The 14,453-nt window shown below is 45.1% G+C and overlaps 1 protein-coding gene across 1 annotated transcript in view; it reads right to left on the bottom strand.

Annotated features, from left to right (window-relative positions):
* DPP6 (dipeptidyl peptidase like 6) overlaps positions 1-14,453 on the bottom strand; it is a 594,783-nt gene that overhangs the window by 78,392 nt on the left and 501,938 nt on the right. The window contains exons 9-10 of the mRNA XM_026652149.1: positions 4,351-4,505; positions 3,022-3,119 (exon numbers count right to left, since the gene is read on the bottom strand). Coding sequence (XP_026507934.1) covers positions 3,022-3,119; positions 4,351-4,505 — 253 coding nt within the window. The remainder of the gene's footprint in view (positions 1-3,021; positions 3,120-4,350; positions 4,506-14,453) is intronic.

The raw sequence follows: 14,453 nt of genomic DNA, 5'->3' as shown, positions 1-14,453 counted from the left end.
ATAAATGGGGAGGCTTCAGCATGGCAGTGGGGAGCATGGAGATGGGAGATCACCCTGCAGCCCCCCACTGGGACACGGACTCAGTGGTGAGGCTGCACCCAACCCTGACACAGTGCAAGGGCCGGGCCTGCCTCAGAAACACCCCAGGGCCCTGCTCCTCTGCGCCAGGTGCACCGGGGTGGGCAGGCAGGCTCAGCTGAGCAGGATTGAAGTGTGGAGGGGCTTAGTGTGGGGCGATCCAGGTGTGGGGTGAGAGGGTTCTGTGTGGGGCAATCTGGATGCAGGTGGCTCAGTGGGGAATCTGGGTGCAGGGGGGAACTGGGTGCACAGGGGCTCATTGGGAGGTTCCGGGTGAAGGGGCAATGGGACACTGCAGGAGGATCCAGGTGAAGGTGATTGGGGCTCAGTAGGGAGAGTCTGGGTGTGGGGGGGCTCAGTGGAGGGTGGCTGCAAGGACAGTGGGGTTTGGTGGCGTAGGGGTCTGGGTGTGTGTGTGGGGCTCATCGGGGTGGTCCACATGAGGGAGGTGAGGTTTGGGGAGGGGCATGGGAGGGTCTGGATACAGGGGGGTTGGGTGTACAGGGCAGCAGCTCCCTGTACAGTGACCCCTCCCCCTGCAGCTGAGGAGCGATGGGGGTAATAAGTGGGGGTGGGGGGTACAGAGCTTCTTGCAGCCGGGGGAGGTTTCTGGGGGTGGGTCTGACCCGGCCCCAGCCCTGGCCGCTCCTTTCAGGGGAAGAAGAAGTCCCATCCTCCCCCAGCACAGCTGGGACTAGCCGCTGAGACCGGTGCAGGGTACAAGCCACAGGCCAGGGCATCTCCAGCCCCAACCTCCCACCCCCGTGGTGATTTACCTTTCCACCAGCTGCTCTGGGTGCCCGAAACGATGTGCCCACGCTGATGGGGAGGGGTGCGTGACTGCTTATGTGGATTCCCTTCGCTTCCCCATCAGAAGTCATTTTTCTCCATGGAAGCAAAGAATTCTGCAGGGGACATGAATTCTGCACGCACACAGTGGCGCAGAATTTCCCCAGGAGTAAGAAGGGCAGAGAGATTTGGGGCTCAGGTGAGGGAGGCATGGGAGTTGGGGGCAGTGGAGGGGTGAGACACTGGGAAGGGGATGTGGTGTAAGTATCAGGAGGACTGCGGCAGAATAGGTGCAGGGGCGCCTGTCAGACCCACATTGCTCTATCTACTGTATGTATGCCCAGATCTGGGGGGCTCTTGCCCCTCTGGGGGTCTCTAAGCCCCTCTGACTGCCCCCCATGTGTATGCCAGTGTCTGGGAGTCCCATTGCCCATCTACAGGGGTTGGACCCCCACTCTCCATTACATGAGCTGAATTCTGGGGGGGGGAAGGGGTTGCCCTTTTGAGAGGGTCTGAGGCTCCCTCCCTGCACCCATGTGAGCCAGGATCTGGGGAAATTCTGCCCTTTGAGTGGGGAGCCGAGAACAGGCATATTTCATTCATATCACAGGGCAGCTCTAAAGCACTCAGGAGGGGGAAGGGAAAACCTACTCAGATGATTGGAGCAGTTCACGAGCCTCAGAGCTATTGTTTCAGGTTGTATTAATCTCCAAGGGGTGTTCTCATTCAACTGAAAACATCACATTGAGATGAATAAGACAGTTCACACCTTTCAGAGCCTCCTATGCTGCAGATGCCTGTGTTGTGCCTCTATCCTTCCTATGCAAAGGAAGACACTTTAAAATGCCCTGAAATCCACATGCCGACACAGATTATCGTGAAATTTGCTATGCCTCATGGGAGTGCAAGGTAGGGTTAGTGACCCAAATGTGATGTCAGGTGAGCCAGGAGTTCCAGAAACATAGGCCCCAAAAAGAACTATTTTTCAAAAAGTTTCTGGGTGGATTTTTTTTGCACCGCGCTAGAGAGTAAATGATTGTATTGCTGTGACGCAGGTTAAAAAATGGTCTCAATTGGTAGTTTTTACACATGGTAGTACATGGCACCCACTAAGTCTTTGAGGGATCCAAACGGTGAATGGTGTTAAGAGAACGTACGCTTCTTCACTTGCGTAGATGTGCTATGATTACAGTGTGTATGCACCAGAAAAGGAAAAACCCATGAGAGGGTTTCTATGCAACCATTTTATACTTGCCTGGGTAAGTCAAGGGACTGTGCCAACATCATTGCCCCTGGTGAGCACCCCACCAGTGACAGTTCTAGTCCAAACCTTTATACACCTGGGCAACATAAAGATTTAATAACCATTTTCCCCCTTTAATAGTACTGGATGGAATCCTGTGGGTGGGAGTCAATGGGCTGTAAAAGGTGAACAGCTTGTACATTTCAGCAACTGTAGAGTGGGCAGAGTAAAGGTATGTGTGTTAACGGGGCATTCTGGGGCACTTCTGAAAGAGGGCAGAGTTAGGTTATGTAGGCAACCTTAACTGTGCATTTCTTGTTTTTCAGAAGTTTGTGTTTTGCTCATGTTCTGCAAGGGGATGACATATCACCAAGCAACCTTAACTGTGTGTTAACATAGTTTTTTTGCCACTAAATATGCTTAAATCCCAGTAAGGTTTTTAAGTGCTTTGCTGAATAGTAATAGACTTAAGTACATGCTTAATGATAAGCACATCTTTAACTAGTTTGTTGAATTGGGAACTTACTTTCTAAAAACTCAAGCCTACGCAGAAACAGCAAAAAGTTTTGCTTCCCCCTACTGTTACTCACACCTTCTTGTCAACTGTTTGAAATGGGCCACTCTCATTACCACTACAAAAGTGATTTTTTCCTCCTTTGGTATCCTACTGTTAATTGAATTGTCTCGTTAGACTGACCTCCCACTTGGTAAGGCAACTCCCATCTTTTCATGTGATGTGTATTTATACTTGCTACTGTATTTTCCACTCCATGCATCGGATGAAGTGGGTTCTAGCCCATGAAAGCTTATCCCCAAATACATTTGTTAGTCTCTAAGGTGCCACAAGGACTCCTCGTTGTTTTTGCTGATACAGACTAACACGGCTACCACTCTAATACTAAGCAACATACCTCATTCTTTGATCATCAGGGGGAGTCATTTCCAGATCATGGGTAGGGCCATTCAAACCAATGACATGTAAAGAAATGCTTGGATTTTCCATTCCAGCCTGGAAATTAAAAATGAGAGTACATTACTATATATCTTACAGTAAATAACACCTTACATTTATAGCTATAACCTTTTATCTGAACAGATCCTAAAATGCTTTGTAATCATAATATACACAAAAATATCTTATGAAGTGCAACCACCTCTGGGCTGGAATGCAGAAACTGTTTAACAGTGCACAGAAAAAGCATATAGCAGTTTAGAGCAGGCACTGAAGTATGAGGAACTTAGGATGGTAGGATGTAACTGCCCACATTAAAATTTGGCTAGAACATTGACAATAACATCTACCACATTTGTGAAAAATGTGATGGTATTTTTAGTAACAAGGGTCAGGATCTCAATTTGATGCCTTATCTGAAAATGGCAGGGTGTCCTTAAGCCCCATGTTGGACATTAGTTAAACACTGGCTTACATGAAAGCGTGCCTCCTACCGAATCATCAGCACCACTTCCTGCAGCATCTATGTATTCTCTTGATGTCTCCTATCTTCAGGAGTGGCTGGGTTAGACCTGGCTTAGCATGTGAGATCTGAGGGGACCACCACACAAAGTGAGATGTCTGCAGGAAGCAGCTGTGCAGTACAGTACAACAACATACTATACAGCAGCAGAAAGTAATAATAATCTTCCACACTGGCTTGAGATTTGCACCAGATGCTGCTCACCTGCAGCGACAATCTTCTGTAGGACTCTGTAAAGCAATGCAGGATTGGCCTTTTTCATCCCTAATTCATTTTCTCTCCCTAAAGCTAAGGTGCAGTGTGTCTCAGAAGCCTGACTATCTGTCCTGCCTATTATTCCATCTTGAATTTTACAAGGAGGTCTAAGTACTAAAGTTTCCTGATTGCCCTTTTGATTTAAGGCACAAAACCAACAAATATAATAATTTTGTTTGCAACTTCTCAGATATAGTCATGCCGCATCTTGCATCAAAACCCAACAGATTTTATCCAGGTACAAGAGGGAGAAAGGGTTTAGCCTTTACTTTTTCTCTTTACATTTTTGAATGACTACTAGTAGTGTCAGAAAAATGTACTTTTACAAAGGCAGCAAAAGAATAACGAAGACCACAGTTTAACAGTTCAATGGGGAATGAATGATCTTTTCTCTGTTAATTGCACTGCTTATGAATATGTTCGATTACATATTACCATATCGGAGTCAGCTAGAAACAAAACCATGAAAAATTCAAAAACCGTTGACTGTTTGTTTATATTTTCCCTTACCTTTGGATAATGATATGTTTTAACAGTAGGGTAAAGGCTGCCAGTGTAGACTGGAATTTCCATTGTAGGGACTCTGGAGTCATTTATTGTTGCATATGCTAACCTGGTTCCATCAGGAGACCACCAATGTGCTATATGAGTCTTCAAGATCTCCTCTAATGTAAAAAGAAAAAAGCACCTATTAGAAATATAATGCTAGTTAGCAATGAAACCAAACAGCATAGAGCTGAAGATCCTAGTCTAATCACAGCACATGAAGGATATAACAGGAAAATCAGTAAAAAATGCTCATTAAACTGTAATATCACTAATGAACACAACTGATCATCATTATTCTCAACATATAGGTTACTAGGCATAAATACTGCTCAAGAAACATCAGGTTGCTTATATTATCAGACACATATACCCATGACACCATAAAAGGCACTGCTGTCGCTGTGTTACTGTACACAGATATGTGAATGTACATATTAAGTACATACTGTACATAATGTCATGTCTAAGTGTATTGAGAGTTTGGCCCTATAGCTCATTGCTGGCAACAAAAAGGATGATATTTCATAGCTGTTATGGCCTACTGAAAATGCTTCAGAGATTGAGATTTTATTCTCTTTAAGGAGGTATTGCTGGTCTTAAATTGCTAAAGCACTGAAACATAGATACAAGCACATGTCAAGGACTGAAATTTTTATCTTTCTAATTACTGCTCCCAGGTTTGGAAAAGTTTGCTGGTCTGAAGAGGGCAGGTAACACTGGCACATCGTAAGCTACTGGTCTTTAAAAGCATGTCATTCTGATTACCATCTTGCATTTTATTACCACTTCATTTCTGACAATTTTTTCAAACCAGTATTTTATAAACTGCTGGAGTCAGGGATTAATGCTTCACAGCACTGAATGCTGAGACTCCAGACTTTCAGGTGGCATATATATAATGCAGTAATATCTACTGGTTGTTGAGACATGAGCCACAAAAATTGTGTCATAATTCAAGTGTGTGTGTGTGTGTGTGTGTGTGTGTGTGGTTGGTGGGAAATCAAGATGGTAATCAGAAAGACAGTGTCTTGCAACATGCCAGGCCCAGAACCACCTCTAATGCTTACCTAATATGAATTCCAAGAACCTGTAGTAGTAGCCAGAGCTTGCCTGCCTACACAGCTGTGCCTTTTAGGGCTGAATCCTCTAGGAGCTTTAGCTCTACAGAATCTGTGATTCTTAGTCTCACATCAAAAGAACGAAACCCATCTTCCCGTACAGTAATCTGTACAGCATATGCAATCCCTTCTGCTGTGCTTTAGTCAGGATCACTCCTATGACATTAAACCTCTTACAGAAAATAGATTATTACCTTTCACAAAACTGGAACTTTAGGAAGTCAAGTTAGTGTCTTCCAAATGCCAATAAATAGAGAAGTTTGGGACTTAAAGAGTGATTTCTTCAGCCTTTGTATACATCTAAAAGCTGAAAGCCTCTTTGCAGACAGGATTAGAGAGAGTGTTGGAAACTAGAAGTTATGAAGAAGACTGAAAGCATTCAGAGCTTTGGTCATACAAGGTTTTGGTCCACTGGATCTGTGCACCATACCACACAATAGAGATCCTCTGGTCTGACCAGAATATGACCTCCCTCTGTTGTGCATAGGGATGGGTTTACAGAGTCCCCATATGCCAGATCTGCACTATTGTCACTACACACAGACACATACAACTTTTAAGTGTTTTTTGGGCTTTCCACAGTGTGACACTGACAGACCAGTCCACCCGTGTATGATCCATTTGTCAGTATTTACCTATATCTTGTTAGAAGTTTAACAATGTAACCAGATTAGCTTGTGGATGCTAATTCCCTGCCATGTCTGAATTTCCTTACATCATGAATGTGGATGGGTCAGTTAAGCTTAAAATCAAAGATGTGAGATAGTATAACTGTGTATGCATAGTAAATAGGATGTTAAGTTCAAAGTGATGAGACAGTGTGTGCTCAACAAAGAAGAATCCTCAGTCACATGCTGTGCTCCAAACACTTAACAGCCCACTTCAGCTATAAAAGTGAAACCTTGGGCCTGATCCTTTCATCTCAGGTCTGCTTAAATTTTAACAGGGAAGGTCTAAAGCAGGGGTCTCAAACTCAAATGACCACGAGGTCCACATGAGGGCTAGTTCATTGGCCCGAGGGCCGCACCACTGACACCCCCCCCTCACTGCCCCCGGCCCTGCCCCCACTCCACCCCTTCCATGAGGCCCCGCCTCTTCCCACCCCTTCCCTGCCCCCATTCCAACCCCTTCCCCGAAGTCCCCACCCCAACTCCGTCCCCTCCCTGCCCCCAGAGGCTGCATGAGGGGTGTGGCGGGGGCTCAGGGCAGGGAGTTGAGGTGCAGCAGGGGATTGGGGTGCAGGCAGGGGGTTGGGGTGCAGGAGGGGTGTGGGATGCAGCAGGGGGCTCAGGGCAGGGAGTTGGGGGGTGGGGTGCAGGAGGGCTTCGGGCTCCGGGGTGGCAGCGGCACACACCAGGGCAAGGGCCAGGGCAGGCTGCCAGCCCCGGCCCCGCTCCGGGAAGTAGCTGGTACCATGTCCCTGTGGCCCCTGGAGGAGGGGGACGCAGGGCTCCACACACTGCCTGCCGCTCCTTCAGGTATCTCTCCCGAAACTCCCATTGGCCGCGGTTCCCCGTTTCCGGCCAATGGGAGCAGCAGGGGGGGCATGCCTGGAAGCCAGGGCAACACACGGACGGAGCCCTCTGCTTCTCCCTCCCCCCCGGCCTCAGGGACGTGATGCCAGCCGGCGCAGGGCTCGAGGGGGCAATCCTGCGGGTGTAGTTTGCCCACCCCTGGCCTGGAGGTAGGCCGGAGGGGGCGGGCGTGGGCCGCAGGAAATAGCCCCGCGGGCCGCGTGTTTGAGACCCCTGGTCTAAAGCATAGGACCGAGGTCACCAGGTAGTTACCTGGATTACACTGGAATTCTCATGAAAAGACTCTACATCCAAACTGCATTTTGATACAAACCTTTTGGGATGATTCCAGAGAGAATATATGGAGATATACCTATCTCATAGAACTGGAAGGGACCCCGAAAGGTCATCAAGTCCAGCCCCCTGCCTTCACTAGCAGGACCAAGTACTGATTTTGCCCCAGATCCCTAAGTGGCCCCCTCAAGGATTGAATTTACAACCCTGTGTTTAGCAGGCCAGTGCTCAACCCGCAGCAGCTATAACATCACTGCTATGATACTGAACTATGAACACTGAAAAACACTTGAATGTATATGATCCTTTAACTATTTGATAACTCTCTTCTTTTCTTTCTTTTTTATATTATCAAACCTTTAGCTTTTAGTTACGAAAGGATTGGCATCACTGAGGTTATTGGGTAAGATCTGAGACTCATATTGACCTGGGGTGAGTGTCTGATCCTTTGGGATTGGCAGAACTTTAAGTATAGTGAATAGGGTTTTCAGTAACCTCTCATTATATTAGACTTGGTTGTCTAGATGGGAGCCAAGGGCTGGGTTGCCTACAGGAAACGGTGTTTGGCTTCTTGTTAACCAGTGTGGTACTATTCTTTTGTTACTGGCTCGGTAAATCTAATTATAAATAAACCACCAGTTTTGGGGATTGTCTCCCCTATTACTTGCAGTGTGCCCTGGGTGCGGCATTCTCTGTGTGGCCCATCCAGGCACCTGCTCACACACGGGGTGTATAGAGTGACCAAGGATTTATTCTACACAAGCTAGGTAAGAGAGAAATGGACACAGAATGCTGTTTATTGTTCCAAAGGGAAAGAATTTAGGCATGTTACCTATAGTAATTACTATGCGTAAACTGTCTTTATAACTTTTAAAATATTTTTTCATGTATATATTATTGAAAGGGTTTGGTTGTCTCATCCTAGTCCCTAAAAGCTCAAATAAAACAAGAAATAATAACAAAATCCCACTACATAATTTGGCAAATGTATCAAGAGAACCTTTTTTGAACAGATGATAATCATGCAGCCTTGGGTTAGATAACTGTTACTCATTTTACCCAAACATTCTCAGGCTATTTTCATCAAGAGCCAAATCTCACTCCCTTGAGTTCAGTGAGAGTTTGCCTAAGTCGATGAGTAGGTTTGGGCCCATTCTGTTCACCTTCTTTTAAATCATTTGTCAGACTGGAACATCTAAGGGACAGGGACATTATTTCTTGTTTGATATCTTAAAGCAACATGTACAATTTTAGCACAACAAAATTAATAACGCTATACAATGCTATATACAGCAGTCATTCTTACAACTTTTTAGGTTGCCTGAGGTAGCTAGATATATTAGGTCAGTATTGGCAATATTCCTTTATGTTTAAGGATAATGTTTCCCTAAATATAGGGAACATTGCAAACACTGAGGTTGTGGTTGCTGTCCAGTTATACAAGGCAGCATTGGAAAGGTTTTGATGGCAACCAATGTAAATAATTACTACTTCTACTAATAATAATTATAACTTAATGACAACCCAAGATCTTCCCAGTAAAAGCTTGGGAGGGTGAGTAAGAAATGTGAAATATTACAAACAGCAGCACAGATCTACTTGGCAAAATGTTGTTGGAATATTTTCATTGTATTGTCCTATTGTCCTATAAAAATACGGCTCTTGGCTTTTTATATTAGCAGCTCATTAGAGACATAATTAAGCATTAGAAGGAAAGGGGTAAAAAGGATGGCAGACAAATCTTTGACATTTTCACATTAATTAGGAATGACTTTATTCAGCAAACATTTTCTCCAAGCTCTCAGGCTTAATGAAGCAGTTCAGCTGAAGGTCACATGCCAAGTGAGGCTTTAGTGCCCATTTTGTAGGGCTCTGCTGCTGAGATTTAATTGCATGAACTTGAAACAAAGCCAGGATCTTGCCATTATTAGAAAGAGCAATTAGCTTTAGCAAACCAGAGAACATATTTATGAATACAAAGTGAGTAAGTATCAGAGAGCAGGGGCCTCTTTATTCTTTGTATTCATAATCAGCTCATGAACATAAGGAACGGTTACTAACCCTACAGCAACCGTGCATCTTCAAGATGTTGTAAACATCGACCCCACTGTACAGCAACATGGGATCAGCGTCTTTGTCTGGCAGTGTCCATTGGGGCTGTGTACGCACTCTCTGCCTTCTCATGCGCCCATCTGTGAGCATAAAGGGCAGGGCTCCTGCGACCCTCCCTCGGCTCTCTCACAGCTTGAAGCCCATGGTATCTAAAGTCACTGAAAAGCATGGATGGAAGGTGAGTAATGGGATCCACATTGACTACATCATCTGGAAGAACCACAGTTACTGTCAGGCAAGAAATATTTCTTCACGTGTCAAGTATCAGGGGGTAGCCGTGTTAGTCTGTATCTACAAAAACAACAAGGAGTCGGGTGGCACCTTAAAGACTAACAGATTTATTTGGGCATAAGCTTTCGTGGGTAAAAACCTCACTTCTTCAGATGAAGTAGATGTTTTCCTGCCCAAATATGCCCAAATAAATCTGTTAGTCTTTAAGGTGCCACCCGACTCCTTGTTGTTTTTCTTCATGTGTGTGTCAGTGTGGAACCCACTGTAGGTGAATGGCAAGCAGTATCCCCTCAGGATGGTGGGAATGAAGAGTTTCAGCATATCAATGAAACAGCGATTGCAGTATTGCTCTCCTGAATATGGCGTGTGGCATCTGACCTGATGCCTAAGTTCAAGGCACAGTGCTTGACAAAAGTCAGTAGGTTACTCCATATTGCTGCCTTGCGACTTTCCAATACTGGCACATTCCTGAACCAGACAGAGGATACTGCTTTTGCTCTAGTGAAATGAGTCTGGATGTTTGGGGGGAGAGGTGCATCAGCCAGCTTTCTATGTAATGAGACAGCTTAATATTTAGAACATCCTGTTCTATGGCTAGAAATAGAATGACTTAGCCTGTCAACATAATAAGTCCTGGATACATCTAATGTGTGTAATTTCTTTTCTCATGGTGCCGAGTGTGGCTTTCGAAAGAAGACAAACAAGTTGACTGGTTTAGATTAAATTTTGAGACCCCCTGAGGAATGAACTTCAGGTGAGCTCTCAGCACCACCCTGTCCCTATGGAACATCATATAGAGAGGTTTGGCCATAAGTGCCCGAAGCTTGCTCACTCTTCTGGCTGAAATGACAGCCACCAGGAAAACAGTCTTCAGAGTAATGTAATGCATTGAGCTGTCTAAAACATGTTCAAATGGAGGGTCCATGAGCCTCAGAAGGACCATATTGAAGTCTCAGGCAGGGGTAGTTCCCAGTGTGAGAAACTTTTGATAATGTTGGGTAAGAAAAGATCATATATGACTGCACAGGCAGATGGCAAACCAAAATTGCCACCAGATGCACCTTACTCAAGATGAACAAAAGGCTGGCCTGCTTTAAGAGCAATATATAGTCCAGGGTCTTCGATGTTGGGGTTTGTATAAGGTACTAACTGTGCTGGGCTGCTCATATCAAGAATCTCTTCCATTTAGAATACATTTTCCTGGTAGATGTTTTCCTGCTCTGTATCAGGATTTCTGGAGCTGCAGGGAGCAGCCCCTGTCCATCATACTCAGCCAGCCAATGGGCAGGCCATCAATCAGGTACAGTCACTTTGGGTCTGGCTGGAGCATCTGGCCGTGGTGGTCTGGAAGCTAGAACAGACACTGAATGGCCATCTATGAGAGGTCAGTCAGCCCAAACTGCCTCAACCAGTATGGAGCTATGAGAATGATCATGGCTTTGTCTCTGTTGATCTTGGAAATCATCCTGGCAATCAGGGGAATTGGTGGAAAGGCACAGAACATCTGTTCCACTGCAGGAGGTGGAACATCTATTCCACTGGTCTTGAGCTCTCAGGCCCCCTCTGAAGCAAAAGTTCTGACAATTGCTGTTTTCCTTGTTGGCGAACAAGTCTATTATAAGAGATTCCCAAAGATGGATTATTGCTCCTATGATGGAGCTGTGCAAGGACCATTCAGGATTAGTTATGGATTACCTCCTCAGGGTGTCTGCTAGGCTGTTGCTAATTCCTGGGAGATAACAGTCATCAGGGATACCCTGTTCTGCTGGCACCAGATCCCGAATTTGATGGTTTACAAGCAGAGTGGCAAGGAGCAGGCACCCTCTGTTTGTTTATGTAGTGCCCGGCTCTCGTGTTGTCTGTGAAGACTTGTATTATTGGGATTTCGAGGACAGGTAGGAATGCCATACAGGCCCTATGGCCCTGAGCGCCAAGCCTTTCATAAACTGTCTCATGTTGTCCAGAGACCAAGTTCCTGGAATTTATAGGTGATCCAAATGAGCTCCCCACCCTGGCCCTACTGCATCCATGATCAGTTTCTTTGCTGAGGATGGGAATGAAAAGGGCACCTCTTTCTGTGTGATTGTGGGTTGCAGCTACCATCCCAATTCTGCAATGACATGATGTGACACTAAGACCTGCCTGTCCTGATATCTTGTCAGGGAATAGGTTGGCCTAAGCAAGAGCTGAAACTGTGGGATAAATTATTTCTTTTCTTGCATGAGTGCACTGGAAGGAGAAAGCTCATAGGGAGCTCCTGTCCTTTGTCCATCCATGCAGAATGTGATCATCATCATTTCACTCTAGGTGCTGGCTAGCACTGTCTGCAGCACGTGGGTTAAGTGCCTATCCATCACTCCACCCTTAGCGCTGCCATAAAAAGCATTGTTGGCGACATTTTTCTCTATCTTTCCAGTTATTTTTATATTTCGTTTTTTTCTTCTTTATTCTTCCCATCCCCCAGTTCCCTCCATCCTAGTCATTTTAAAAAAAATGAATTGAAAAAAAAAATGTAAAAAATCAAAACAGACAATAGAAGGAAAAACCAAAAAGTGAAAAAAGATAAACAGAAAAATATATAGAAAAAAACCTAAAAATTCTAATCAATCAATCAATCCAACCCTCTTTCTTTCCCTCCCTCCCCCCTGGGCCAATAATAATAATAATAATTAAAAAAAAACCCACAGATCAGTTTTGAACCCTGGAAAATGTCAACATTTTGGAATTATTTTCATTTTTCATGCCGTCGTGTTCACAGTTTTTGACCAGCTCTGAACACTAACATCAGTTCATAATGTTTGTTGTATTTTGAAAGAGCCAACATCCTGGGCCCCTGCTGTGCTGAGAGTACTTACAGGTCTCCATGTTATCTGCAGACAGCTTAACACAGTAGGGGGCTAAACATCCTAGCATCAGCTGATGCAGGTGATGGGTGGGGAAGATATTCCCCTAAGCAGCCACTCTGCCTCTGCTGCTTATCTTCCATAACTCCTGCAATGGAGCTGGAGTGACTAGTTATACAGGAAGAGGCCCATATACATCAGCTTTCAGGGCGGCAGGATCACATGGAAGGAGGTCCAACCATGGTCACCCTCACTCTATACCCACATTTCAATTTGTACCAGTGCATGTGGAGTGGAGCATTGCACTGCGTGGAGATTTGTACAGAATGCAGCTCTCCTGCAGGTATTTACAAAGCCCTTCTGCAGGATAGTGCAGATAGCCTTAATTTCTATGACTGTTATCAGCATGCCCAGCAGGGAAGGTTGCGAGGAATAAAGAAGCCCAGATTTTCTCTCAGTTGTAATAACTAAAGTATAGACCCACATCTGTGGCAGACAAGAAAGTTTCTAAAGATTTGAATTTGGAGTATGCTGTGATGAACTCTATTAAGCTGTATGGGCCAGATCTTCAGGTGGTATAAACTGGTACACCATCATTAACTTCAATGGAACTACGCCAATTCACACCAGCCGTCCCTGGAAATGGCTCAGCAGTCAAGGTTATGTTTTTTACTGCAACTACACAAGCAGAAGCCTTTTGCATCTCAAAAGGTGAGAAGCAACCTCTAAGGAGGGTGAAATGGGTTGAAGGAGTTTTTTATTTATCGCCTCCTCACCCCCCAAGAAATCCATATCTTTCACATGATTATTCTGTTCATGCTCCAAAGCTCATGTTCTCTCTCTTTCAGTAAGAAATCAAAACACGGACCAAGAAAGCCATGACCACAGGTGATAATATAGACAGAAAGTAAATACTTTGATTCTCTCTCTCCACACACTTCTTTGCTGTCAATAGATCAATTAATCTCAGCATATATTAATTTTCCCAGAAGAAATTATGCAAAATGTTCTCTGTCTAAGGGACTTTCCTTTTCTTCTGTTGTTACTTTGATTGCTAATGTATTAAACTCAGTAAGAGGAACTGCTGATCAAGGAAAATCAGCAGTTTTATTTATGGAGTATATTGCAGATGGTGCACTGAAAACACTGTATTGTTAGATTAAAATTGTTAATAAAAGGGAAATTAAAGCCTAAGAAAGGCCACATCTTATATTAGGAGTGAAAACTCAAAGAATTTGTCAGTAAGAACCATCAAAAGAAGATAAGAGGAAGAGAGATCAGAGAAAGGGAAGAGGGTCTGCAAAGAGAGAAAACAAAGACTTCGGAGATAAGGGAAACCCCAGGGGTCTTCATTGAAATAGCAAACCAGTACAAATGCTTCTTTGACAGGTGCCATCTTTTTAAAAATCAATTATTAGATCATCTCAAATCACCACCACACATCCAACTAGATTACCATTTTACAGTCTTAAAGCAGGCTGTTTTAGGGACAGGGCCAGCTCCAGGCACCAGCCGACCAAGCACGTGCTTGGGGCAGCACCTTGTAAGGGGCGGCCAATCTTGGGGTGGCGGGGCAGCGCTTGGGTTTTTTTTGTTTGTTTATTTGTTTTGTTTCGGCGGGGTGGCGCTCGGGTGTATTTTTTTTTTGGTTCGGCTTGTGGTTTTTTGTTGTTGTTGTTTTGGGTTCAGCGGGGCGGCGCTGGGGGGGTTGGTTTTGGTTCGGCGGGGCGGTGCTTGGGGTTTTTTGTTGTTGTTTTTGGTTCGGCGGCGCGGCGCTGGGAGGGGTTGGTTTTGGTTTGGCGGGGCGGCGCTGGGGGGGGGGTGTTTTTGTTTTGGGGGGGGGGGGCGGTGGGGGGGGGTTGTTTTTGGTTCGGTGGAGCGGCGCTCGGGGGTTTTTGTTGTTGTTTTTGGTTCGATGGGGCAGCGCTGTGGGGGGTTGTTTTTGGTTCGGC

This window comes from Terrapene carolina, unplaced genomic scaffold (assembly GCF_002925995.2).
Source record: "Terrapene carolina triunguis isolate 2854851 unplaced genomic scaffold, T_m_triunguis-2.0 Scaffold111, whole genome shotgun sequence".
Classification (NCBI taxonomy): Eukaryota; Metazoa; Chordata; order Testudines; family Emydidae; genus Terrapene; species Terrapene triunguis.
This window is presented reverse-complemented; position numbering and strand designations above follow the sequence as displayed.